Consider the following 26,622-nt stretch of genomic DNA (forward strand, 5'->3'; position numbering starts at 1 on the left):
ACTAATTTGAGTTACTTTTTGCCATTTCATACTACTTTATACTTCTATATCTATTGTACATTTTACTCCAGGACAATCATTTGTTGACTTTAGTTTTAGTTTTTACAAATAAAGATTTTTTTGCATACAAAACTTAAGTGCTTATAAAATATGATGCTTTGTTAAAAATGTAATTACCCATCAGTTTATACAAGGTTTATTTAGATAGGGACAGATACAAAAACATAGATAAGCTTTAACAGTCATCTGATGTATGTATCATAGTGTTTTTAGCCGAAGCTAATTCACGACACTTGTCCCTATAGGGCTTTTGGTTAAAAAATTTAAATACAGATTTACATTATTAAAAATAAGACAAAGATTAAATAAAATGGAATGAAATCAAAAAGGGAAGAAAGTATAGCCTACAGAGAGAGCACAGTGTAAAAACTAAATATGAGAGCAAGATTGCTCCCGAATTAGCCACAATTTATATATATTTTTTTTAAGGTGGCTAATGTTGGGATACATGTCAAGTGGTCTGGCAGAGAGTTCCATAATTGTGCCCCTTTTACTGAAAAGGCAGTTTGGGCAAATATGTTCTACGGAAAGGGATACTACAATTGCCTTTTAACGTTGCTCGGGTGGTGGATCTGGTACCACTAGAGCTGAAGCGATTGCTCGATCGATTAGTGGACAGAAGATAGCAACTATTTTGACCATCGTTTAAGTAATTTTTCATAGACAAAATTAGCTCCACCTCAACCAACTACAACAGCAAAATCCTGCTTTTGAGTAATAATAATGTAATATTATATATAATAGTCTAACAGTCACAGCAGGCTTTTTCTGCATTGAGTAGCCTACGTTTTCCTGATTATTTACATGCATAAAGGGCAACAGCAAGATAGACAGATAGACAGATAGATAGATAGATAGATAGATAGATAGATAGATAGATAGATAGATAGATAGATAGATAGATAGATAGATAGATAGATAGATAGATAGATAGATAGAGTAATTTTTTACAGTGTGGTGTTTATACTGTAACGGTCTGACTTATAGAAATATAATTAAATGAATGAATACTTTCTCCATCACCGTGAGGATCTTTCTGTTGTTTGGGGCCATGGGTAGTAATGTACCATCCAATACAATAGGGGGCGGTAGTGCATCTTAAAGTTTATTGACAACCCCCGTTAGAAAATAATAATAAGAGGAAGCCAGTGAAACCTCTCGCTTCGCCCAGCTAGCCATACAGTGCATATCGCCGAGCGGGGTGACTGAGAAATACATTTTATAAATAATAAATACTACGCTTTAAAGCTAGGTAACGCCTTTATCAGTCTGCACAATGAGCGGGATACCAGGGACTGCCGTCGTCCAGGTCACCAACCTGTCCTCGGCTGTGAGCAGCGAGCAGATGCGCACTCTGTTCGGTTTCCTGGGAGACATCGAGGAGCTGCGGCTATACCCGCCCGAGTAAGCGCAACCTTCCCCGGGATGGCTAGATAGGAAACACCGCGGTTCTGCGGCCTTTATGCAGGTCCATATAAACATAAAAATTAAGACTTCGCGGTTGTAATAAATAACTAACCCGCCTTTTTCTGTTTGTGTTTTCTTTTACAGCAATGCCCCTCTGTCTTTCTCGTCCAAAGTGTGCTATATAAAGTACCGAGACCCCTCCAGTGTTGGTGTGGCCCAACATCTCACCAATACAGTTTTTATTGACAGAGCTTTGATAGTAGTGCCATGTGCGGAAGGTGAGTGCAGCCCGTTTCGTTCAAAGGAATGGAAATAAAGTGTCTGAGTTGTCTCAGTGGACTTGCTATGGCCTCCTCCCCTTGAATCCAACCGTTTGGTGTTTTGGTTGAATTCCGGTTTCTTTCTATTCACATGGAAAATTGGCAGGTTGTGCCATTGGGTAGTTCCACTTTTGTCACAAGTATTTGACACAGGTGATTGGTTGTATCACCTTAATAAAAGCTAGCTAGATCATTTCTAAATTAGCGCACAGCCAAGGTTTCTGTTTGCTGTCACAAGGTGGTTTCTACAGATAACATTAGACCTATGTTGAATGTTTTTGAAGCTGCAAGACTTGCAGACTGCATTATTTACCTCACAGTAAACACTGGATTCTGTGGAATCTTGTAGCGTGTTTTATTTTTCATTTTTTTTGTTTGTTTAAATAAACTGACATTAATGTTACTTGTTTCATGGAAGTGACAAAATAAGTTCATGGCATCACAGCTAACTCAATCCCCTTTTCTCTCTTTCATTTTTGGTGCTCCTTTTCTTTAAATTCCCCTTCCCTTTGGTGCAACTGTTGTTCCCTTGTGTACAGTCAAAACAATGATATCACCTCTAACTTGATGCTTTTTGTCCACGTGACTTGGTGCTGGATGGCTACTGAGTTTATTAATTTGGTTTTGTATGTTTTTTCTGTGTGATTATGTGTGCATATCAGATGACTAGACTGGCCCAGCTGTTACACTACACTAGCCTGAGTCAGGCATTGTTTTCCAAGCCACTATCCCCGATCGGGCCAACGCAGCCTTCAAGGGGGGGATGTGACCAGGAGAATAGCCTGCTGAACCTTCCAAGATGGACACCTTGTCTCTTTTTATTTATTTATTTTTTCTTTTGGTTTGTTTCCTTTCATACTTTCCCATGTTGTCTACTGTCTCTATCTAGAAACTACAGTATTGCTTATCTCTAGCTTTGTGTTTATATTTGTTATTTTGGTTTGTTGTTTTGATTATTGTCCAACCCCCCACCCCCCTCTCTCTCTCTGCTACAGCTGCAGCTTGTGTGTGATTGAATTCTGTCCAGGTTGCTACGGCATACCGGTGGGATGTGTATCACACATGGGATGCTAAGAGGATCACTAACACTTAACTCTCTTGTCACCTACTCCTGTTGTCATAGTGAGGGGCTAGACATTATAAAAGTGAGACCCAGTAGAATATTTTAAATTCTATTTGCGCTTTTCACCTGTGCTGAAATCTGTAGTAAAAGGTTTTTTTTTCCTCACATTACAGCTCTGGTATGGATGTTTAGTATTTAATAACAACAGTCACTCTCCATTCAACATCATTTTCTCTTTTAACTTAGAAATGCGTGACACATGCATTAATACTTTGCGCCGTTATTTTATATATTTTCTGCAATAACTTTTCAAATGGTAATTCATGCTCAGTGCCTCCAGCTGTAATGAATCTGAATTTGTAGTTATTTTGTTTCTTATTCGTCTTAATGTAGCTCTCTTCTCCAGCTATAAAAAGCAGCAGACTTTTTAATGGAATGAGCAAACTTCCTAATTGGTTGATTTTTATAGCAAAGGCTTGGATAACATTTCCTACAGTTCTTAAAATTGTTGTTCTTTTCTGTATCTGATGTCCTATGTGCTATTAGTGATGCAGCCATTGGGGTTATCTTGTGTTGCACACCTTTCCAACACTGCGAAAACGATCGCCCCACGGAAAAGCGCCCATGCTTGATATCGTATGGTTCATGACCAATATGTTTCCAGTACAGGTGACCCATGCATCAAAGTGTTGACTCATTCTCTGCATTGTATTTTTTTTTTTTGATCTATGAAAAGAGACCAAGGACAAATCAGTTTCTTTTTTGTTTTTGAAAAAAAGTTAATCTTTTTATTGAAAATAATAATTCAGATTGACTGAGAATAATAATTTAACAAAAGCAAAGTAAGGATGCTCGGTCTCCAGTAGTAGACAGTAGAACACTTGTAGGTTGTATAGGGAAGTGTATGCTCTCTTTCTCTCTAGAATACAGTGGGCTAATTGTGCAGACATAGAGGAGACAGTGAGAAGAGTCCCTCTATTGCCTTCACTAATATCTGCTTCTGTCCTGCAGGGAAAATCCCAGAAGAGGCCAAAGCTTTGTCACTTTTGGCACCTGCCACCCCAGTACCCAGTCTGATTTCCGGAGGGGGGCTGCTACCAATTCCTACTCCAGCGCCGCTTCAGAATGTGAGTCGGCATCTTGTGGCCCTGTTGCTGTCTCGTCTGTTTGCCTGTTATTTAATGGTTAATTTCCACAGCATGGTTCAACTCGACTCACTTTTGTTACCAATACTTTTCTCATTTTTTTAATTTTTTTCCTTTCCACTGGGGATAGTACCTCCTCAGTGTAGGCGGGATTCTCAGCTGATCGCCTTAGCGTGACATCATCTTCAAGGCGACACACTTGCCTTTTATCGACAACAATGTCTGCACTTTGCAATTGTACAGCGTAGTGAATGGCGTAGTTTTGCAGCCTGCCATTTTATTTTAAATCTGTGTCGAGTGAATACAAAAATTGCGGATGCTATTGACAGTAGCTTGGCTATTTAAAAATGGCAGGTTACAGTGCCTTGCGAAAGTATTCGGCCCCCTTGAACTTTTCGACCTTTTGCCACATTTCAGGCTTCAAACATAAAGATATAAAACTGTAATTTTTTGTGAAGAATCAACAACAAGTGGGACACAATCATGAAGTGGAACGAAATTTATTGGATATTTCAAACCTTTTTAACAAATCAAAAAACTGAAAAATTGGGTGTGCAAAATTATTCAGCCCCCTTAAGTTAATACTTTGTAGCGCCACCTTTTGCTGCGATTACAGCTGTAAGTCGCTTGGGGTATGTCTCTATCAGTTTTGCACATCGAGAGACTTACATTTTTGCCCATTCCTCCTTGCAAAACAGCTCGAGCTCAGTGAGGTTGGATGGAGAGCGTTTGTGAACAGCAGTTTTCAGTTCTTTCCACAGATTCTCAATTGGATTCAGGTCTGGACTTTGACTTGGCCATTCTAACACCTGGATATGTTTATTTGTGAACCATTCCATTGTAGATTTTGCTTTATGTTTTGGATCATTGTCTTGTTGGAAGACAAATCTCCGTCCCAGTCTCAGGTCTTTTGCAGACTCCATCAGGTTTTCTTCCAGAATGGTCCTGTATTTGGCTCCATCCATCTTCCCATCAATTTTAACCATCTTCCCTGTCCCTGCTGAAGAAAAGCAGGCCCAAACCATGATGCTGCCACCACCATGTTTGACAGTGGGGATGGTGTGTTCAGGGTGATGAGCTGTGTTGCTTTTACGCCAAACATAACGTTTTGCATTGTTGCCAAAAGTTCGATTTTGGTTTCATCTGACCACAGCACCTTCTTCCACATGTTTGGTGTGTCTCCCAGGTGGCTTTTGGCAAACTTTAAACGAAACTTTTATGGATATCTTTAAGAAATGGCTTTCTTCTTGCCACTCTTCCATAAAGGCCAGATTTGTGCAGTATACAACTGATTGTTGTCCTATGGACAGAGTCTCCCACCTCAGCTGTAGGTCTCTGCAGTTCATCCAGAGTGATCATGGGCCTCTTGGCTGCATCTCTGATCAGTCTTCTCATTGTATGAGCTGAAAGTTTAGAGGGACGGCCGGGTCTTCAGATTTGTAGTGGTCTGATACTCCTTCCATTTCAATATTATTGCTTGCACAGTGCTCCTTGGGATGTTTAAAGCTTGGGAAATCTTTTTGTATCCAAATCCGGCTTTAAACTTCTCCACAACAGTATCTCGGACCTGCCTGGTGTGTTCCTTGTTCTTCATGATGCTCTCTGCGCTTTACGGGACCTCTGAGACTATCACAGAGCAGGTGCATTTATATGGAGACTTGATTACACACCGCCGGATTCTATTTATCATCATTAGTCATTTAGGTCAACATTGGATCATTTAGAGATCCTCACTGAACTTCTGGGAGAGATTTTGCTACACGAAAAGTAAAAGGGGCTGAATAATTTTTGCGCACACCACTTTTTCAATTTTTTATTTGTTAAAAAAGTTTGAAATAGCCAATGAATTTCGTTCCACTTCATAATTGGGACCCACTTGTTGTTGATTCTTCACAAAAAATTACAGTTTTATATCTTTATGTTTGAGGCCTGAAATGTGGCAAAAGGTCGAAAAGTTCAAGGGGGCCGAATACTTTCGCAAGGCACTGTACCTCCCCTTTCTCTGCTTTGCCCGCCCAGAGAATTTGGCCCACCCATGAGAGAGAGACATCATGGCTTTCAAACGAGCAAAGTGGCAGTTGGTCAAGGCCACACCCTCCACCTTGCCCCCCTCCGCAATCGTGGGACAGGCTCTAGTGGCTGTAATTCTGCACTAAGGCTGAATTTCGGGAACTAGACTTCAGATACAGAATTAGGGGACCACTAAGGCCTATTTAAAAGCATCCAAAGAGCACCATGTCATGTGACCTTTAATAAAAGAGTTAGCTGTGTAGAGCCGTGCTGTGCCATTCGGTGGAAATGCGGCATTAGTAAAATTGTGTGTGTATGTGTGTGTTTTACACTTGCAGCTGAACCTTCCCGTAGTGAATCGGCTGTCGGCTGCTCTGGACCCCACAGCATCATTGCTCTCCCAGCCCCCCCTCATGGGAAATGTGGATCCCTCAAAAGTCGATGAGATCAGGAGGACCGTTTATGTTGGCAACTTGAACTCACAGGTAACATAATGTCAAATCTGTATTTACACTTAATATGGTGAGTATTTACAGCAGCAGGGTGGTGTATGTGTCTGTTGCACATGTTAGTGTGGCTCATTTGTGTGTTTTTATTTAGTTTTCGGACAACGGAGGTATAAGATATATCACGCTGTGGGGAGTACAATATATGTTCGCAGGATTAATTATTCTCAATTTGTTAATAAGAAACAATAGGAAAAATACTTAATATCACCGGACTCATCTTTTAATTAGCAACCATCTTTTTTATTTGCCAGCAATCATTTCCCTCATTCATATTGTAAGATGCCTTATTTCCGTCTTATTTTTTTAGCCGTCCATAAGTATTCGTGACAGATCTGAACAAATTATAGTTTCAACTAATAATGGTCAGAGGAAATTTTTTGTTCATAAGCTCTTTGACCACTAGAAAAAATAAATAAAGCCTTCAGGCGCAATTTCATTTTTTTTTTCGGACCATGTAACGCTGATGACGTAGGATACCCAATCACTAAAATAGGGTCGATTGAATAAGTTAACTCTCAACCCGATTGATTTAGGCCCAAGAGAATTAAGATAAATTACACCTCGAACGTGTTGTAATTTATCGGAAAGCCTCATTGTAGTTCAGGCAGAGTCTCAAAGCTTTACGTTCTGTAGCTGCAACTTTGTTGTCATTCAGTCCAATTTATTTATTTACTTTCATTCTGCAGACCACCACTGCAGACCAGCTGTTGGAGTTCTTCAAGCAGGTGGGAGATGTGAAGTTTGTGCGAATGGCTGGAGATGAGACTCAGCCGACGCGCTTCGCCTTCGTAGAGTTTGTCGAGCAGGATTCCGTCGTCAGAGCCCTGACCTTCAACGGAATCATGTTCGGAGACCGACCCCTGAAGTATGTATTTTTTAATTTTTTAAAAGACCATTCTACAGAGCAGTACGATGAAGTCCACGGCAGACATTGTAACTCAAGAAAATGTGTAATTTATTTACTCCGAATATAGAACAAAATACCTGTTAGTGATTTGTCAGTTGATAATTTATTTCTGTCTTTCAGGGTTAATCATTCCAATAACGCCATAGTAAAACCCCCAGAGATGACGCCGCAGGCTGCTGCTAAGGAGCTAGAAAGTGTGATGAAGAGGGTGAGAGAGGCCCAGAATACCATTGCTGCTGCCATAGAACCAGGTACAACATTTAGATTTTCTGCATGTATCAAGTTTTAGATTAATGGAGTTGTTCTGATGCTGAGGCTGCTTCTCCTCCTCTAGCGGACATAAAGAAGCTTTCTTCCAGTCGGTCTATAAGGTCACGCCGGTCACGCTCGCGGTCACGCTCCCGCTCACCCTCGAGAACGCACAGGAAAAGGTCCCGTTCGAAACACAGGTGCCCAACTAATACTCAGAGCTTTGAGATTTCACTTGCACAATGTTGTGATCATATGATTGTTATTTCCAGTCAGTGACTTTTTTTTTTCTTTCTTCTTTTTCTCCATACTGTTGAAGCAGACCAGCGCCAAAGTTGTGTCCGAGGACTGACTCCCACAATTCCCGAAGCAGCCACAAGAGGCGTTCTCGCTCCAGAGACAAGAGACGCAGTCGCAGTCGCTCTAGGTATGTTGGAAACAAACGACATATAAGCAGCGTTGGGCAAAAACGCATTACTTAGTAATATATTACTATAATATTATTACTTTCCACAGTAACGAGTAGTGTAGGGGCTTTAAATTTCCAAAACAGAGCAAGTAACTGTAGTTTTGGGAATCTGCGTCGCCAGGTCCTTTACGTAATGTGAGCCTATGTGAAACTCGGCCAAAAAACATAATAGGCCCATGTAAATGTGCGATAGTCATTGTAACACACAGTAACAGCCTGAATGCAGAATGTTTGCAGTTTGGCTGATTGTTGACTCTTGCTGTAAGGTGACTTATTGTTCCAAGAAAGTAGAATGAGTTCTGAAGTAGCTGGCAGGTTGGTGCGTTTGTTTTGTGTTTTGGGGCCGCGCAACTAATTACTTTTGATACTAAGTAATAAGCAACGTAATGTCATTACTTTTTTAAGGAGTAATTAGCAAAGAGTAACATATTACACTTGCCCAACACTGCATATAAGGCATTGATGTCCAAATCATCTATTTTACGACCAAATGGTGTTCAGACGTCTAGCTGGATGTGCAACACCGTCTGCTGCTGTAGTTTAATTGAAGAGATTACAGTCCTGCAATAATTCAGTTAATCACATAATATAATAATTAACAAGAAAACTAAATCTTATCCACTCTGGTGTTATCCCTGTCCTGAGCAGTAGGGTTCACCAGGTACTTAATGAGTCTAGTAGGTGCCTGGATTTGGCTCCTGGGGAAAAAAAAATTATCTTATTATCTCAAAAACCTTTTAATACAATAAGGTGTACATTAATGGATTTGTAACACTTTTCTGACCCATTTATGTTTTTGTGTCCTTAATGCATGTACTCTCACACTGCTGTTTTTTTTCCATAAGTAGCTCATATTGTCTCCACAAAAGGTAGTTAATCCAGTTAATGTGGTGTTATCAGGGCTCACAGGAGGAAGAGTAGGGATCGGTCCTGGAGCCCTCGGAGGAAAGTCAGATCACCCTCCCCAAAAAGGTAAGTCCATCAGTTCTTATCCTCCTAAACGGTTTTGTTCGTCCCATGTCTTTCCTGTGTTTTCTGAGTGGATTTACAACCATGTGTGGACAATACGTATCGGTGATTTTGTAGTCTCGCTTTGCCAGACCATCCACACGCTGCGAAGCGGAGGAGGGTCTGGCTACTCCACACAGCATTCCGCGATGGGAGAAAAACGTGTTCTGGTTTATTTGCATTTCTTTAAACCAATCTCAATCGTCGTGGGTGCTAAGTTCCGCTCAGAGCCGCCGCGAAATAGTTGTGCAAGAGAAAACTCAGATTGAACAGATAGTCTAGCTAGCTGTCTGGATTTACCCTGCAGAGATCTGAGGAGCAGTTAACCACAGTCCTCATAAATCCACCGAATTTAAAATTCCAGCACAAAGAAAACCTACATGTATCCGGCAGAATTTCCTGCGGCACCGGAACAATCCTGGAAGTGGAACGTCAAGGATATAGACTAGTGATTTTGTGACTGCAAGATTGTGATTTTTTTTTTTTTTTGTTGCGTTGGTTTCTTTTAGAGGTAAGAAAGACAAGAGGAGGGAGCGCAGCAGGGACAGAAAGGGCCGCTCTACATCCAGGAAGAGGAGCCGCAAGGACGAGGACCGGCTAAAGAGCAGGGCCAAGCCAACGAAGGTAATAATAAAGCTTACACTTTCAAACACCTTACTGAAATAACACTCCCCTGTTTAGATACTCACGGTTACCAAAATCTGCTGAGCAGTTCCTCCTGGCCGAGCAGGCAAATAAAGCTGTTGTACTACTGATAATTTAATGAGCCAAGCTTTGTCGCACTAAAAGACTGCTCAGGTGTGAGGGGGAAGAATTAGGGGTCTGTTCCGCTGCATGTCTGCAAATCTCTGCTTCCTTTTCCTTAACAGATCAACTTTACAGTCCCCTCAGTAAAGTTGTTTATTTCGTGAATGTTTTCACTCTCAAACTCGAGTATCGAACCGCATGAACACTGACCTACTTTTTAAAAGTTTACCGTAAAGATTGCACAAAGGTGCTAGCCGTGAGATAAAAGGTGACACATTTTAGACTTATCACACTCCATCTTTGCTGTTGATAACAATCGGAACATTTGTTCAACAAATGGCAGCTGAGTAAGTGTTCTCAGACACCACAGACGCCACTGATACAAACATTTTTTTTGATGTTGCATTTGAGAGTGCGTACAGTCTTGGCGTGTTCTCAAGTTCACAGTTAACTTAAGTGATACTCCACCCTAAAATATTTTACTGTTATAAACCAAGTCTCTTGGAAACAGAGTGATGGAAATTGAGGCCAGCATATGTACAACCTCCTCTGCGGTTCAGTGTGATTAACTCTTCGGCTGTCTGCAGACCAGAATGCACACTTTTTTTTTTTTTTTTCTTCATTTGTGTGGAAATGTGAATTTCGTATTGCAGGCGATGAAGAGAGACTTCAAAATGTGGGTCCTACAAGTAAAAACATGTTGAGTTTGGGGCTGCTGCTCTGCTGGACTGAAACTTAACTGGGAATAATAGACTTCACGTAATCCTAGGTCAGATGTACTGAAGAAGAAACACAAGTTATAATTATAGCTGCTCCGCAGTGATGGTCGGGGCCGAGCATTTTAAACATGCAGGGAAGGTAAAGATAAGAAAAAGCAGGAACCATGTGCACATGACAAATTTGAAAATACGGAAGTCGAGTTGAGCACAAAATATGACTAGGCACTCTTCATTGTGTTTGTGTAGAGTATGGTTCTAGTTTTTTCAGTTAGAGTTCAATTCCAGTTAAAATAAAATTGTATTCATGTTTTCATTATTTCTGATCTACACCAGAGTGCCCTTGTGTTGTTGATTTTGTGATTCTTGTGCGTGTTTTGGCTGCTGTTACAATGCAATTTCCATTTGGGATTGATTAAGTATCTATCAGTCTTTGTCCCAGGTCTATTACTAATTAATGAATCAAAATACCTTAAAGTGATGGTTCGGAGTAATTTCACCCTAGGGTCCTTTGCACCATGACCTCGAGCCAAGCACCCCCCCAGAAGCTTTTTTCACCTGGGTCGAACATTGGGAGAGTTAGCGTAGAGTAGCGTTATCAGCTGAATAGCTTAGCGCAGGGGCTAATGGATCCAGTGATGTATCTCGTAAATGACCCCACTAATAATGCCTGAAATGATACCAAACTTCTACACTAGTACAAATAGGTTATGTACTCATAAAACGATGGATTGGAAAGTTTGTAAGTACACCAGAAGTGTATGTAAATAACACTTGCCTGCTCTCTTCTGCTCTCTGCTGTTGTTGTTGCTGCTGTAAGACGAGTTGCTTAGGGACATCTACAAATTACAACACCGAAAAGAGATGCAACAAAAATATTTATAAGTTTAACTTTTTTTTTTTTTTAAGTAAGTGCTGTAGTATAACTAGCAGGAGACAATTAATAATTGAGGTAAGTTTGGAGACATTACCTTATTTAATCATTAAATTAATAAATATTTTTGTTGCATCTCTTTTCGGTGTTGTAATTTGTAAACGGCCCTTACTGCCCGGTAGTAACAGCAACAGCAGAGACGAGAAGCCAGCAGGCAAGTGTTATTTACATAACTTATGTGTACTAAACAATCGTTTATTATAACCTATTTTACTAGTGTAACAAAGTTAATCGAAACGATAACAAGTGTTAGATATCACTGAATGCTAACTAACATTCAGCTTGATAACCACTAACTCGACAGATAACTTCGAACCTGAAAACGGGGTGTTTGGCTTCCGAGATCATGGTGCAAAGGACCTAGGAAAAATTCCTCGAACTCATCACTCAACAAGCTTAAAGGTAGTCCTGAAGATGGGGAAAGAATTAGACCATGTCCACCTGTCCTCACAAAATACTAGGTGGACAGACTAGACACACACGAGACAACTGGATCCTCTGTTAATATACAGACTCCAGTGAAAACATCTCCCACATCATCATTAGTACCTGAACCTTCTCTTCATTTGAATTTCAGGTGCAAAGGCACTATGACCGAGAAGAAAAGGAAGACTATGTAAGTGACAGAGAAGACTCCGTCACACTCAGCGAGGACATGATGTCCTCACCCTGCACCCAGCATAACGGCAGCTACAAGACTCACAATGAGTATGCATCAATGGGTGCAGACCGCACCAAGTGACTTTTACATCACTATGAAGAAAAAAAACTAATCCCGCTGCATCAAATGATCTCCGTGCCCATCACGTGCGTATACACTCATCAACACCAGAACACCATTCACAACAGTGCGTTTTTTTTCACCATCACCTGATTTCTACAGCACATTCTTGGCAAGACATGGATCCTGTTATTCAGCGAATTTTCAGTATCCCACTCAAAGGGCAAGTGAGCACTCGGTACACCAGAGATAGCCCCACCTTTCCTGCTACCAAGGAAGCCGAAGATTTTGGGACTTGCAGAAGGTGCACGATGTAATGTAAAATAACAGAAACAACACTAAATGCTACAGGCTCAGAAAAGACCATCAAGTTGACACAAGGCTGTCATATTGTCATATCACAATATGATATTGTGTCCACCTCCTGTATGTGTTAATTACATAAATAACTCAATACTTGTTCTATTCTTTCTGTACAGACCTTTTCAACAGCCTGGCCCCTTGTTATCTTCCTGTCAGTTGATTTATTCGCATAGACTGCAACCCGAAAATCAACTTGGGGCCATTTAGAATGTTTGTTTTCAACTTTGGAATGGTCTATAGATGCTAAAACGGTCACCTCCCCCAGCAGACAAAGACAAATGTGCATGCCTGAAGCAGCTGCAGAGCTTTTTAAGTAACTCCTCGTAGTCCGTCACATGAAAGAGCGGCCTCAGAGGAGACCGCTTCAGGCAGAGATCCCACAAGAAGAGCAGAGTTAATACTCGTTAAAAAATTTGAAGCCAGATTTCAATTATGGATTGGTCCCTTGTTACATGGATATTTCCTGATGAAAATGAGCACATTTTGCTCTCCATTCCTCCTGTGACATCTTGACCACCCACCTAAATACGCTTTTGATGCATCTAAGATTATCAGTATTTGTCATACTGTAGTATGTATGCCATTTCCTTAAAGAAAATGCAGCAACAATCTGCATTAACAGTAATACAGTGAATCTTACATTATGCTTATTATCTCATTTATTAGATGAGATTGGAACTGCTTGAGATTGGAAAAATTTTCAATCGTAGAGAGTTTTTTTAAATAGGTTTCCTTTATGGCTGGTGTGTGAGAATAAGTTGAAAAGTGGGGCTCTCAAATGAATTGGTAACAGTAACCCACACTATGGTCGCATCGCCAGACCGATCTCCACAGCGCGAGGTCTGTGTGTGAGGTCTGGCTACCATGCTTATCTATTCTGGGATAGGGGATAAAAACATTCTGGCTTGTTTGTATTTTAAAACAATTACAACAGCGTGCAGCAACAGTGCCCTTGCGAAATCAATCCCTGAGGGGAGGGACGAGCTGGATGACGCGCTTTATCCCAGCGCTATACCTCCGGTGAGTCAGACTAGTAACACACAGGAAAAAGGAGGTTAGCTGCAGAAAAGTGAGGCAATTTAACCTGCTCTATATGTGCAGTGTGCACAAATGGAGGCACTCAAAGGCAAAACGAAGGCTGTCAGATGATGTAGATTGCAACACATTTTTAAACTTTGCACACTTCTTCTTCAGACAGCCTTTAATACAGAATATTACAGTTTTAACACAATTACTGCATTAAATCCGTATTATTCTATTCTATCACTGTCGCGAAGCCCCCAGTTGAATCACCAGTTTCTCATGTGACTTTTCATTTATCGTATAGCCACTTTTTTTCAGACTTTGCAGGTTTGCATCAATTGCATTTGCAAAACAAACAAAAATAGGATTATAGTATAATCCAGGCCATTGTCATGTTAGGTTCTGTATTTAGATTTGCTGATCACTAACGCAACAAAAAACAGTACCAATCAAAACAAGGTTCGCACCAACTAAACCAGATACTTTTATTGGGCCACCTGAAATGTTTAAAAAAAAAAAATAGACCATTATATTCATGTCATTATTGACACCTTGTGAGGTAATGGATAAGCTTGCCTCTCTCTGACTGCGGTCTCATGGGGGTGTAACTGTTTTTCCTCTTTATTCTGCTGCTCTGGCATTGGTGTGGCCGTGACAGCAACTTCCCATAATCTGTTGGCTTGTTTACTGAGTGAGACAAATATTGAATACATGTTTCTTCTAGGTGTAAGAACATGAGGGCTAGAATAAAAACAGTTTTTATAAAAAATAAATAAAAAAAGCTCATTTGCCCTTTGTGTGGTGTTAAAGGGAGATTTAACCAGGTCATTGATGAGTCCTTTGTTCCCCGTTCGGCACCATTTTTTTCTCCGTTATGGGAACTGGGACGACCTGCAAAATGTACGCTGTTGATTTTAAGACTTGAAGTGCTGTAATTATGTGAATGCACAGTGGTATTTTACGGTTTCTGTGTTGCTAATGTATTGTTTTTAAAAGCTGCATTGCTCATTCGGTCAACATTAATACATTGCTTTTGTTTTTTTGTCGTATGGGTGTAAATGTTCTTGCATTTTTATATTTCTGATTAGTCGCAACAATGTATCATGTTCCTTTTCCGGCTATTGTTGTAATGCTGTGAGATAAAAATTAACTGTTTTATAGATACAAAACAAGCCTATACTGTAAAAAAAAAAAAAAATTATGCTGGTGTGGAAAATGTCTGTTGGCTCATATTGCTCAAGACAGTAAGATGCAAACAATGTTCTGCCCACAGTGGCAGTCTACATAATGTCATATGTCAACTAACTGCTTGCAAGCACAGAAGGTTAAAAAAAAGTGCCTAGACTAAGATTGTACAGAGTATTCTAATAAAATATGGAGACTTATTGACAGATGCAACCCAAATTTATTGTTTAGGATGTTAAATAGCTAAAACTAATGAAATATTCTATTTAAGTATTGTCAGCTGCCTTTAGGAATTAATAGAGTGGGTTAAACATTCATGGGACTTTTGTCGTTTATTATTAGTAGTATATCATTTGTTTTTCTGTCATTTTTAGTGTTGCAGTTTCAGTTTGCTGTATTGTGATTGTGTCAAAAATGTGTCTGCAAACTAGCCCCAGTTCGAGATCAGTGTTTTTTTTTTAAGTTTCTAGGAAAGCTTGTTATATGTTACTATTAAGGAGAGTAAATTTAAGGAGACTTAAATTCCACTTCTATGGCTTTTACAAACCTAATTTAAAAGTATTTCTTTTTTTTCTTTTTTATTTACACAATGCTTCAGTTTGAAGTGGTGAACTCGTGATAAAGTTTAGTACAAAAGCATTTCCAACACAACTGACAGTATATAAAGAATTTTATTTTTTATATCCATGTATCCATTATGTACGGTAAATACTGTAGAAACGATTCATAGTTTGCTCCTGGGGGGGGGGGGTTAGGCACTCAATATCTGTGTTAGGGACTGGATGTAAAGGTTTGGTAACACTGTTTTTGAAGAGCTTGGGTGTATGTATGTACGTTGTCCTTAGTTTGAAGATACATCTGATCTGTTTCCATAAACCACTCAATAAAGACACTTTTCATTTATTTCTTTTGCTAGAGTGCTCTTGTTGTGTGATTGCAGATCAGTGCTTTCCTGCTTTCAGGGGTTTGGGTCTTAATGCTGCAACTTGCCAAAGATGTGTTTCACTGTGGACTTCAGGGAGCCATAATCTGGGTCAAGGACACTGCACACACAGCAGTGTGGCTCTAGGGATAGCAATGTTGGTCCGTCGGTCCACCACTTCAACAACTACTGGATGGATTGCCACGAAATTGTGAAATTGTTATTGCAATTATGAAATTATGAATGGATAGCCATGGTCCTCGGAGGAGGAATCCTGCTTTGGTGATCAGGGAGAGTATGCAAGCAGGAGACCAGCTTTGCTGGGGCTAACGCTGTCTGGATGACTGGGGCCCGGCCAGCTTTGGCGCCACTTCCTTTCTCTGTGCAAGAGAATGGACAGAAGAGGTGTGTGTGAGTGTGACAGTGTGTGAGAACTTGATCATGAGTGACTTTCCACTTTAACGGTAACCGTAAGATTTCTACATTAAACCATTAAAAAGGACGTCCCACTGGTTGTCTCATGTCACACAAGTTCTCTGACTTTTCAGCTAAGCTCCGGAGGACAATCTGCTCAGAATGAGGCTGACCAGGTCATTGGAGCTGCTTTAGGCTACAGTTAAATACTTGTGCATTCTTATTGACTCTTTCCACCTGCACATGTATTTTGTTAATGTTTATTTTCATCTGTTTTACCTTCCTTTTAAAATGTACAAATAAACATTAACATATTGCTGATTCACTGTCTTAGCTAGCTGCTAGCATTACAGTGCTAAAAAAAAGTACCTGTATAGCTGATTCATCCCACAATAACACCATTAAACTATCATTTAAATACACCATCTTATTCAGACATGGCTTATCGTGGCCTTGGTCTTATTTCAAATGAAGTGCATGAAAACCTGTTGGAAATATTAACTTTTTAGCTGATCACCATGAGGCTACAGCTAGGTAAGTTACTCATGCTTTCTGGTTAACCCTTTCATGTATGGTGTATTAAGCCTCTGTAATATAATTGTTTTTCTTCCAAAAGTGTCATTACATTAGTGCATGGTGTCAGAATGAGGATGACCGGGTCATTGGAGCTGCCCCTAGCTACTCATGGTTTCCTATAAACTCTTTCCACCTGCATTTTCCTTTGTTTGACCTTTCGTTTAAAACTAAACATTAACATTTGTCTGATTCACTGTGTTTTTCAGCTGATCGCTGTGAGGACAGTTGGCAGCGAATGACACGGACTAGGTCACTGGAGCCGCCTGAGGTTACAGGTAATTACTCAGGCTTTTCTATTTAACCTTCCATCTATGTATGTACAAAATGTAAAAAAAAAAAAAAGGTGTATGTGGGAAATAATTACTATATACAAATGTACCATATTATTACAGATTTTACACCAGAGCCATCACTGAGTTGAAAGTGTGAAAGCAATGGAGAGGGCTGGGGTACAGGCCCGAAAGTCTCAGGAGTTAGTTCTCAGGGTCCCAAGTCGTTCTAGTCAGAACAAGTCCGGGGCATAGAGGAAAGGGAGCAAAGTCAGATTAGCAGCACAATACAGCAGGAATCTAAACACCTTCCTTCATTGTGTTGTCTTTTCAATAAACTCCAAGGCTCTTTGAGCTACTATGACTCTGGAAACCGAACTTCTTTCACTTTAGAGAATAGATCAAGGTGAATGGTCTGTGTCACTTTTGTGATAATTTAACAGTAATTTAAATCAAAGAGAACGTGTAGAAGAAGTTAAGTCTACACTACCAGCCAAATCCATTTTTTGTACACTATTTCTGAGTGGAACTGTACTGTCAATATGCTATTCTCAACAAAAGGGAACAGTGTTTGATCTTATCCTACACATCTCCCTTATTGGGTTTAAATTCTACTAACAACATACAGCTGACTATGCATACCAAGTAACTGATGTTAACAGTATGTGTCAGGAACCTCTCGGAGCCTTTTTTATTTGTTTATCTCACCAGTTTCTCAATCAGTTCACGTTTCTTGCCACACTGTGCTGTCAAACTGTCCGATACAGATACAACAACTAAAAAATCACACACAGGATATAACTCTTTCTTTTGATTCCACAAATGTGATTAGCTATGACAGAGGAAAGTAGGACGGACCAGAGTAGCACATAAACACATGTAGGCATTGGCATTAATTAATCAGGAGGTACTCAGATTTACAGATTGAAATTAAGATAGTTATGTTCAGGGATGTATTGCAAGTAATGTTCACACACAGCATTACAGACACGAGCAGAGATGTTGATGTACATGGACAGGAGAGATTGTTCAAGTAATATGGATTTACAGGTAGGTACACTAGAGAGGTAGAAAGAGAGACAAACTAAAGAGCGTAGAACTAAATACTGTACTTGTAGTATTGCTTTTGATTCAAACATTCATGGACAAAGGTTCTTATGATCCTTTGTTCCTTGCTCTGCATGCTCTGCAGTCCTGTTTCAAACTGTTTTCACAAAATTGTGAAAATCTCCACGCTGTCCAAGACTGGACTGGTACTAAATTTTACCACGGCCAAGTCCGTGTCCTCGGACTTGCTTTCCGTGTCTTGGGTAACTGATGTATTTGCTGACATGCCCTGAGGAATCCCCTGCTGAAACAGTTCCATTGTTGTATATCCACTTGAAAAGGCGAAAGGAGAACTCTGGGGGTCCGTCCGTTGGATGTCCGGGAATGTCTCTGCAGTAATGACAGGTGGGATGCCTTCACTTGCATCTTCAGTGTCTCTTTGCATCCAGTTACAAGAACTCTCTGGTGAGTCTTCCTCTTCCTCAAAGGCGCGATAAAGCGCTAATGTGCTAGCAGGGATCACATCTTCTTTCTCAACTATTTGAAGGCTGTATGTATCCCATTCTTCCGCCTTCAGAGCGTTGATGGACTCTAATAGTTCCTGAGTGAAGTAAAAACAGTTCCTCATTAACGTAATTTGATTTCTTTACAGTCTGGCTGGTAGCTTAAGGTTTTGCATAGACACTTACCAGTTCACAGGGTCCTATTATCTTCTGCAATGCATTGCTGTTTCCAGGGTTAGGTATGCTTGGCCACAGAATGACTTTTGCTCTGGATGAAGTAGATAGTGTAGAGTAGATATTTATCCATGTTAAAAATGTATGACAGCTTGTTCAACATACTTGTAAGACAGTGGTGATACCTTTTTATTATCGGCGATAAAAATATCAGCACAGTGGCCACAACTGCAGAGACTGTGATGACACCACTGAAGTTAGAAAACCCTACGGAAAGAAAATACACACTAAGTCAGGATGAGTCTTTGCAAATATTAGGTATCAGAAATGACGTTTGATGAACGAATAATGGTGATAAAGATGTTTGATTGATATAACCTTCAGATTTAGTTTTAAAGATGCTTTCTGTGTTTCGTACTCCTTCTCCTGCCTGGGTGAAACCTGATATCTGGACTTTGTATGCTGTGCCACTTTTGAGATCCCCCAATTCATAGCTGTTTAACGTTGGATCCACTGTAATATCTGCAATCAAAGAGTGACAGTTTACAGCATATTACAAATGCAACTTGGACACATCTGCTTTAAAGTTGGTCTGAATTTTCCAAATACTACAGTTTTTAAATATTTATTTTGACACCTGTGGTTTCAAAGTGAAATGTCTTGATAACTATTGGATTGATTGAAATTAATTTGGTACATTCATGCCCCCCTCAGGATGAAGTCTACTCCCTTTGGTGATCCCCTGGTCTATGACCAAATATCTGCACAACTAACGACATTCCCATCAGCCTTAGCTGCACAAATGTGTGCTTAGTGTTAATTAGCAAATGTAAGCATGACGAAAAGCTAAAGTAAGATGGTGACCATGGTAAACCCTTAGCATGTTAGCATGACAGCAGTAAACAAACCAGCTGGCAGACAGGAAATCCATTTAGAATAATTGTGGCTGTGTGTAATTGCAGAAAACAATGGTTGTGAAGCCACATATGTTATGTTGTATTTAGGGATTAGCCAAAACAACAATGATAGAAGTTTATGAGTGAGTAGTGACTTAGTTTAAGGTGGATAATGCTTACTTCTCTCTGTACTTGTCCCTCTGGGGTTGTACTCAGTGTAGTAGATTATGTAACCCAGTAGGAAACCTCTGATGTCTTCCTCGGGGATGGACGACCACTGCAGCACCACTGAATTCAGCGTCACAGTGTAGCTGCTGATGTTTGTGGGAGCGCTGACAGGATCTTTGGGAGTATAATATCAAGAAGTCAGACTGCTTTGTTCTGGATAGGATAATACAAAACTAGCAGTATTGGCATATTAGAGGTGATCTTAATCCTTGTTGTTAGTGATGCTAGCGGTGTAGCTCTAGGGTTTTACAATACCGGTCGGTCAGTCTACCACTTTGGTCCAGACGAAAATATACCAACCACTGTTTGATGGATTGCCATTAAATTTTGTTCAGATATTCATGGTCCCCAAAGGATGAATCCTAATTACTTTGGTGATCTCCTGACTATTCCTCTAGAGCCATCAAAAAGTCAAAATCTCACGTATCCACAGTAAAATATGGCTACATCTACAAAATGGATTATTACAAAACTTTTGTCCAGATATTCATGATCCCAGGGGGATGAATCCTAAAGATTTTGGTGATCCCTTGACTTTTCCTGTAGCGCCAATAGCAGATTGATTTTCAAAATGTCTTGACAACTTTTGGATGGATTGCCATGAAATGTGATGCTGACATTGATGTTTGTGAACTTAGGTGACTTTTCATCACCTGGTAAAAATTTAAATTTGTCCAATACTTTGGTTTATCTTTCTGTTTTGTTTTCTTTACAATGAGCATTACAGCCTCACAGTTAATCTGGTTTATTCCAATAACAAATAGTGTATAGCTAGTAGCCCTGTGACTTACATCCTTCAATGAAATAGAACTGTGTACTCCCATAGGTGCTCTCGCTGTTGTTTACATTCTTCATGTTGCAGGTGTCCTTGTTCGGCCGTGTATGTAGAGTAATGTTGTATCTCTTATATGGCTCCAAAGGCTCTGGGGATTTAAAATAACCAAATGGATTATAGCAGGACACTGAATACATTTGATAATGTACCAAAATTAACCCGGTCTTCCATTTATTTTCTGAGAAACCACACCACATGAGTTACGTTTATTATCAACATAATGAGGAATTGTTTTTAACGAATGTTTCCCCCAAGTCAAATAATATTTAAAAAGAACTTATCTGCGAAATGTATTTCATCAGTTTATCTTCCAATTTCTGCTTGTAGCAACTAAAGCATGATTAATCTATATTATTTTCTGGTCATGTTTAGACACTCAAAGTACTTTGTTTCCCTAACCTTTACAAAATGTGTGCTTTTGTTGGATGAACATGGCCTCAACTTTGTCAACACACATAGTACATTATTCAATCTTTCTTTCGCCACAGAACATAATCTAGACACAAATTATATTTTCTTTAAAATGTACTTGGCAAAACAGATGAGTAGCATATGAGCATAGGGGACTAGGGGACAAGGTTGACCAAAGTATGAGGAATATTTCCTCACCTGGTAAAGGAGATAAGGTCCGATAGTTTTTTTCGTTCTGATAAAATGACATGTACGCTGCTTTATGGCCCTTCTTCATGTACTCCGCAGAATAGCAGACATACTTTTTGATGAGATTGTCTTTCCAGTAGATGGTAAAAGATGTATTGCTGTGTACTGTCACGTTCACCTTCCCAGCTCCCATACCTGTGTGGACCAATGTATAATCATTTTTCAAATCTGATATATGGACCCGATCTCCAAAAGTGACAACTGTTCAGAAAAAAAGAAGTTAGATGACAACTCACTGGGCATGTCTTCTCGCTGTGGTATTGCCTGGCTTACAGGTGGGGAGGTGCTAGCATTGTTGACAGCACTGATGTTGAGATGATAAGCTGAATAGGAGAGAATCAGTGTGATCTCAGGCTGAGTGGTGTTCATCAACTCATGTGCCTCTCCTGATGCCTTCCCAATGGTCACATAGTAGCCATCAAACAGCTCTTTGGCGGGAAACTAACAAACAGGGTCATTTTATTATCACAGTTACAACTGTACAGAAGCTCTGAGAAAAAGAATTCTGGTGATCCATTTTCTAAGTCTAATCTAAATAGTTTTCTCTCCGGTGTTTATGATTTAAGAACAGGTAAAAATAAAAAATGTTGGTAGGTAAATGTTTGCCTGGAAGGCACTAGGATTAGGCAATGGTTATGGTTAGGTGCCTTGAAGTCAACTGTCGCAGTGCTGCCTTGAAGTCGATTAGGCAATGGTTATGGTTATGGTTAGGGTTAGGTGCCTTGAAGTTAACAGTGCTGCCTGGAAGGAGGTGTTGGGGGCTTACGACACCATCGAGCAAAGTGCACTACTACCCTGTGTTCTAAGTTGGACTAAAAACACTAGCGCCGATTAAAATACATTTCTAGCCTAAAGAAAGACATAACAGTAATGTAACATAACTTGCTAACACATATGCACCTTGTGTTTAGAGTGCAAGGACAAATTAAAGCTCACCTAAAAGAAAGCATGAATGTTTTAAGTCCTATTTATAACATGGGGTAGAGTTGCACTTCAGCCTCTTGTGGACGAAATGAGTATTAAAAAAGAAATACTATCAAACAAACTATCCTGACAAAAAGAATTTACCTGCCAAAACAAAGAAAATAACTTAATAAAATTAATTGAGGAACTTAGAAAGAATAAACCTGCCTTTTTTTCACCTGTTCTTACATCATAAAGACAGGTGAGAAATTTAGATCAGACAGACAATAAATAGATCATCAGAAAAAAAGTTTCCTGTTGCTTCTCAGGACTGCAGTACATTAGCCATCGCTACACATAAAATATATTCTTGTGGAAGGAAAATTTTGAGGAGATACATAAAAAAATAAAATAAAATTACCTTCCAGGTTAAATAAAGCAGCCGTTGGTCTTTACTCATTGCAATGTCTGTGAGGTTGACTATGACAGGTTGTGTAGTTAGTTCTGAAAGAGGACATTTAGTTATTGTGATTTATTTTTATGAAGAAGAAATATTTTTATTGTCCTGTTCTTGTTATCATACAGTAGGAGTAAAAACACTAGAAACCGCTTTCTTTTTAATGTTGTATTTAGTTTAACCAATAAAAGCAGACTGACCTGATGGGACGGTGTAGGCTTCGCTCCATGCACACTGTGAGCATTTCTCATTAGTGTCGCACTTTATCTGTGCAGTGTAGTCCAGTGAGGAGTTTAGATTCTCCACTGTACAAATCTCTCCATTTTGTGATTTCACGGGTGACTGTGAACAACACAGAAATGAATGAAGGTTTTGTTTTCTGTATTCTATATTTAGTTTGTAGTTAAACTAATAACCTTTATTCAATCAGCTAATCTCATAAACAAACTTCTCTTTGGGTTGCTAAGGAGGCCAAACCTACTCTTTCATATTGTACGAAGTGATGAATATAATATGTATCTCCTGTAATGAAACGCAAGGCACAAAAGTAAGCTGGATCAAGTTTGAGAGAAAGTGGAGAGCAGCAAGTAGACATGATGGTCGATTCCACAATGATTTTCCTAACTTCAAGAGAGAAACATGCTTTAATATGCTAGTTATTCCACGTGCAGTTAACCGCTACCTACCAAAGTCCCAGATATATATATATATATATATATATATATATATATATATATATATACAGTATCTCACAAAAGTGAGTACACCCCTCACATTTTAGTAAATATTTCATTATATCTTTTGAAGAAATTACACTTTGCTACAATGTAAAGTATTAAGTGTACAGCTTGTATAACAGTGTAAATATGCTGTCCCCTCAAAATAACTCAACATACAGCCATTAATGTCTAAACCGCTGGCAACACAAGTCAGTACACCCCTATGTTAAATTCCCATAGAGGCAGGCAGATGTTTATTTTTAAAGGCCAGTTATTTCATGGATCCAGGATACTATGCATCCTGATAAAGTTCCCTTGGCCTTTGGAATTAAAATAGCCCCACATCATCACATGCCCTTCACCATACCTAGAGATTGGCATGGGGTACTTTCCATAAAATCATCTCTCAATGCAAATCAAACCAGTGTACTGACTTTTGTTGCCAGCGGTTTAGACATTAATGGCTGTATGTTGAGTTATTTTGAGGGGACAATTTTGAGCTGTTATACAAGCTGTACACTTAATACTTTACATTGTAGCAAAGTGTCATTTCTTCAGTGTTGTCCCATTAAAAGATATAATGAAATATTTACTAAAATGTGAGGGGTGTACTCACTTTTGTGAGATACTGTATATAAGATTTAACTTAAATTTCAGTATTCATGCTCTCAGAGACATTTATTATTAAAAACTTAAATTGTTTGGTGTAAACAGGTGTTTGATACTGACCTTGCTCCATGACAGGCTGCCCAGTGCTTTATATCTCACAAAGTAATATTTAATGTTGTTTGTGTCCTCCTTTTGCCAGCTCACATTCACAACTAGCCTTCCAGAGTGGCGACTGAAGGACACCTTATATGGAGGACCACATCGCACTGAAATTCAAACAAAACCAAAACACCTAACACTCAACTGAGAAGACAATTAAGCAGGCAGTACAGTTTAACCACGATGTGCGTACAGTGCCGTCCCAACTCTCTGTAGTTCCTGTCCTCCTGTATATGTATTTAAACTCATGCTGGAGGCTGGTTACCACCTTAACGGCTGGTTACCACAACATACATATAAATACACAGAAACTAAAAGAAATTTGCTCATAAAAACGCATTGTTTTGGACTTACACAAGCTCATTGGTGAGCCTCTGAAAATTGCTTTTGTGCAATTTGTTGACTCGCTGTTTTCAAAAACCTCAGCGCTCATGTTGTAATTTGAAAATATTGCGATCTGTGTAGAGATTCCTGTGATGTTGTATGCTCGGCAACGTCCGTGGAAGTACCTAGAAGGAGAAATGGTTTGAAAAATTAGATGTGTTTTTTTAATATGTAAAACAATATCTATAATTCCATGCAAGCTACTTACTGTTTTACAATGAGTGTGTATGTCTTTTCCAACGCACCGTTTCCAGGTTTCCACACACATTTTTTTAGACCTTGTGAACTATATTTACCAAAACAATCTAAATCATGGACTCCATCTAAAAGAGGGGCATTATACAGTAGTAGTTTATAATAATCACTTTACAGATGATGATTCAAATTGAGGATGACTCAAATGTATCTTTACCTGGGTGAATCCCACAGTGCTGATATTTGGAAGAAATGTTCTGTGACTTGCAATTCACTGGAACAAAAGAATATGGTGTGAAACTATAGATCAAAAGTTATTTTCTCAATGTGTCATTTTTACAAGAATGCTTTTCATCAATGTGGAGAAAAACATGAACCAATATGATACCACTCTTTATCTTGTGGTAGGAAACAAACGTAACAAATGTTTTTTAATATATTTCAGAGAAATACTGCTATCCATCTAGGGAAACTATTTTGTAGCAATAATATGAAGAAATGACTGATATTTAAGTGGCAGTATGAGGATGATAAGATGAAATGTGACAAAAAGTAGAATCCCACCTGGATTTGAAGCTTGTGTAGTGTAGTGAACAACGATCAGACCTTGAATGTGAACGACAACAGAGCAGTTGACAGAAAAAACCACAGTGCTTGAAACTGAATTTGATAATCAATTTAATTCATTGCAAAGACAACTTATTAGGCCAAGGACCTACATAAACATGGCAATGATTCTCTTTTTTTTCCCATAAATAGCTTCAAATAATCATGCAACAGAAAATAAAGATAGCAAATGCAAAAGCAAAAATGATAGGCCACTTACTGAGGATGAAGAAATATGAATGGCTCGCATCGGAAAAACATTTTGAGTCTAGAAAACGAAATCCACGGCCAACCATTGTCGCCTGGGACGGACTGAAAGACTGAAACCAATAGAGTGGGTTTGAGGTAATCTCATGCCCACATTGTGCTACCATTCACAGTCAGGATGCACACACAGTAGCTGCTCACTGAGAGTGAAAGGGAAGGAAACATTTTGGGGAGTTATACGCTCGGCGGGGCGGGGACACATTTTGACACAGTTCATAGAGTGCCAATAAACTGACAGCTTGGTCCCTTGGCAAAAAAAACAACAACTGTTGTCTTACTTCTTCTTTCCACAAATAGAGGTGGTCAGCAAGTGAGGTTGTACCATTTCTACCAACACTCTGATGCAGGGGGTGCCTTGCAAGCCGAGAGATGTGACTGTAAAGTAGCTGTGCACAAGACTGTGAATGAATTTCTCTTTTCTCGGAGCAGTTACTGACAACAAGCTCTCTGTTCTCTGTGACTCAAAGCATGAAGAAAAATCACTTTTTGTCCTGTAATTTCAGGTATTCGTCATGCCTAGTTTGCTTTCAAAGAACTGGATGTCATATTCATTTGGAAATCCTAAATTGACCGATTTATTTTGAATCAGAGGTGGACAGTTTTTCAAACAATGTTTCAGAGAACAGGCTTGCTCCTATTAGTTTCTGTAAGTGAATAGTTTTAGGGAGCTGTAGAACGAAAATATTACCTCACTACTGAGATTTCCTGTATGGTAAAAATAGTTTAGTATTTTTTTTTTTTTTTACTTTATTTTAAATTATATTATGTTAAAAGAGAACAAATAGTCTTTTTTGCTTTGTTTTAATGGAGCATACTGTACATTTGAACTCAAATCCAATTTCTAATTTACTGCAGATCATATCTTAAAGTAGTTAAAATATCAATTATAATGTTTTTCAAAGTAGTAAGCGAGAATCCAACACGTTATAGTTAAATACATGTTTTAATGAATATAACATACTA

At 39.3% G+C, this 26,622-nt stretch overlaps 2 protein-coding genes across 6 annotated transcripts; one reads left to right on the forward strand and one right to left on the reverse strand.

The window, feature by feature from the left end:
• The first annotated feature begins 1,189 nt into the window (after window positions 1-1,189).
• srek1 (splicing regulatory glutamine/lysine-rich protein 1) lies at window positions 1,190-15,739 on the forward strand. 4 transcript variants are annotated; one of them, XM_039780558.1, is made up of 12 exons: window positions 1,612-1,745; window positions 2,450-2,932; window positions 3,397-3,519; window positions 3,862-3,977; window positions 6,344-6,490; window positions 7,201-7,379; window positions 7,542-7,672; window positions 7,756-7,870; window positions 7,993-8,097; window positions 9,040-9,111; window positions 9,657-9,771; window positions 12,122-15,739. In XM_039780558.1, exons 3-12 carry the CDS (start codon window positions 3,489-3,491, stop codon window positions 12,284-12,286), a joined length of 1,176 nt encoding a protein of 391 aa, XP_039636492.1. In that variant the 5' UTR covers window positions 1,612-1,745; window positions 2,450-2,932; window positions 3,397-3,488; the 3' UTR covers window positions 12,287-15,739. The 4 variants fall into 4 exon arrangements, with proteins under 4 accessions (XP_039636489.1, XP_039636492.1, XP_039636491.1 ...); XM_039780557.1 differs by having other exon boundaries at window positions 2,450-2,628; window positions 2,783-3,519; XM_039780555.1 differs by lacking the exons at window positions 2,450-2,932; window positions 3,397-3,519 and adding an exon at window positions 1,190-1,464.
• A 1,939-nt stretch (window positions 15,740-17,678) lies between these two features.
• LOC120545899 (protein sidekick-2) lies at window positions 17,679-25,847 on the reverse strand. 2 transcript variants are annotated; one of them, XM_039780553.1, is made up of 16 exons: window positions 25,613-25,847; window positions 25,351-25,392; window positions 25,004-25,060; window positions 24,800-24,914; window positions 24,562-24,716; window positions 24,169-24,314; window positions 22,921-23,062; window positions 22,685-22,767; window positions 21,597-21,801; window positions 21,310-21,495; window positions 20,657-20,788; window positions 19,818-19,979; window positions 19,120-19,263; window positions 18,927-19,008; window positions 18,754-18,835; window positions 17,679-18,665 (listed from the first exon to the last, which is right to left on the reverse strand). In XM_039780553.1, exons 1-16 carry the CDS (start codon window positions 25,764-25,766, stop codon window positions 18,228-18,230), a joined length of 2,325 nt encoding a protein of 774 aa, XP_039636487.1. In that variant the 5' UTR covers window positions 25,767-25,847; the 3' UTR covers window positions 17,679-18,227. The 2 variants fall into 2 exon arrangements, with proteins under 2 accessions (XP_039636487.1, XP_039636488.1); XM_039780554.1 differs by lacking the exon at window positions 24,800-24,914 and having other exon boundaries at window positions 25,613-25,845.
• Window positions 25,848-26,622: the final 775 nt, after the last annotated feature.

This window comes from Perca fluviatilis, chromosome 17, assembly GCF_010015445.1.
Source record: "Perca fluviatilis chromosome 17, GENO_Pfluv_1.0, whole genome shotgun sequence".
In the NCBI taxonomy this organism is placed as follows: domain Eukaryota; kingdom Metazoa; phylum Chordata; class Actinopteri; order Perciformes; family Percidae; genus Perca; species Perca fluviatilis.

Bases quoted from the DNA above. Each gene is read 5' to 3' on its own strand.
- srek1 (XM_039780555.1), top strand. From the start codon at position 1,337: ATGAGCGGGATACCAGGGACTGCCGTCGTCCAGGTCACCAACCTGTCC. The intron at 7,380-7,541 runs GTATGTATTTTT...TCTGTCTTTCAG, and splicing joins TTCGGAGACCGACCCCTGAA to GGTTAATCATTCCAATAACG. The intron at 9,112-9,656 runs GTAAGTCCATCA...GGTTTCTTTTAG, and splicing joins AGATCACCCTCCCCAAAAAG to AGGTAAGAAAGACAAGAGGA.
- LOC120545899 (XM_039780553.1), bottom strand. From the start codon at position 25,766: ATGGTAGCACAATGTGGGCATGAGATTACCTCAAACCCACTCTATTGG. The intron at 25,061-25,350 runs GTGGGATTCTAC...CTTTTGTTCCAG, and splicing joins TACACAAGCTTCAAATCCAG to TGAATTGCAAGTCACAGAAC. The intron at 22,768-22,920 runs GTCAGTCTGCTT...GTCCTCTTTCAG, and splicing joins AGCCTACACCGTCCCATCAG to AACTAACTACACAACCTGTC.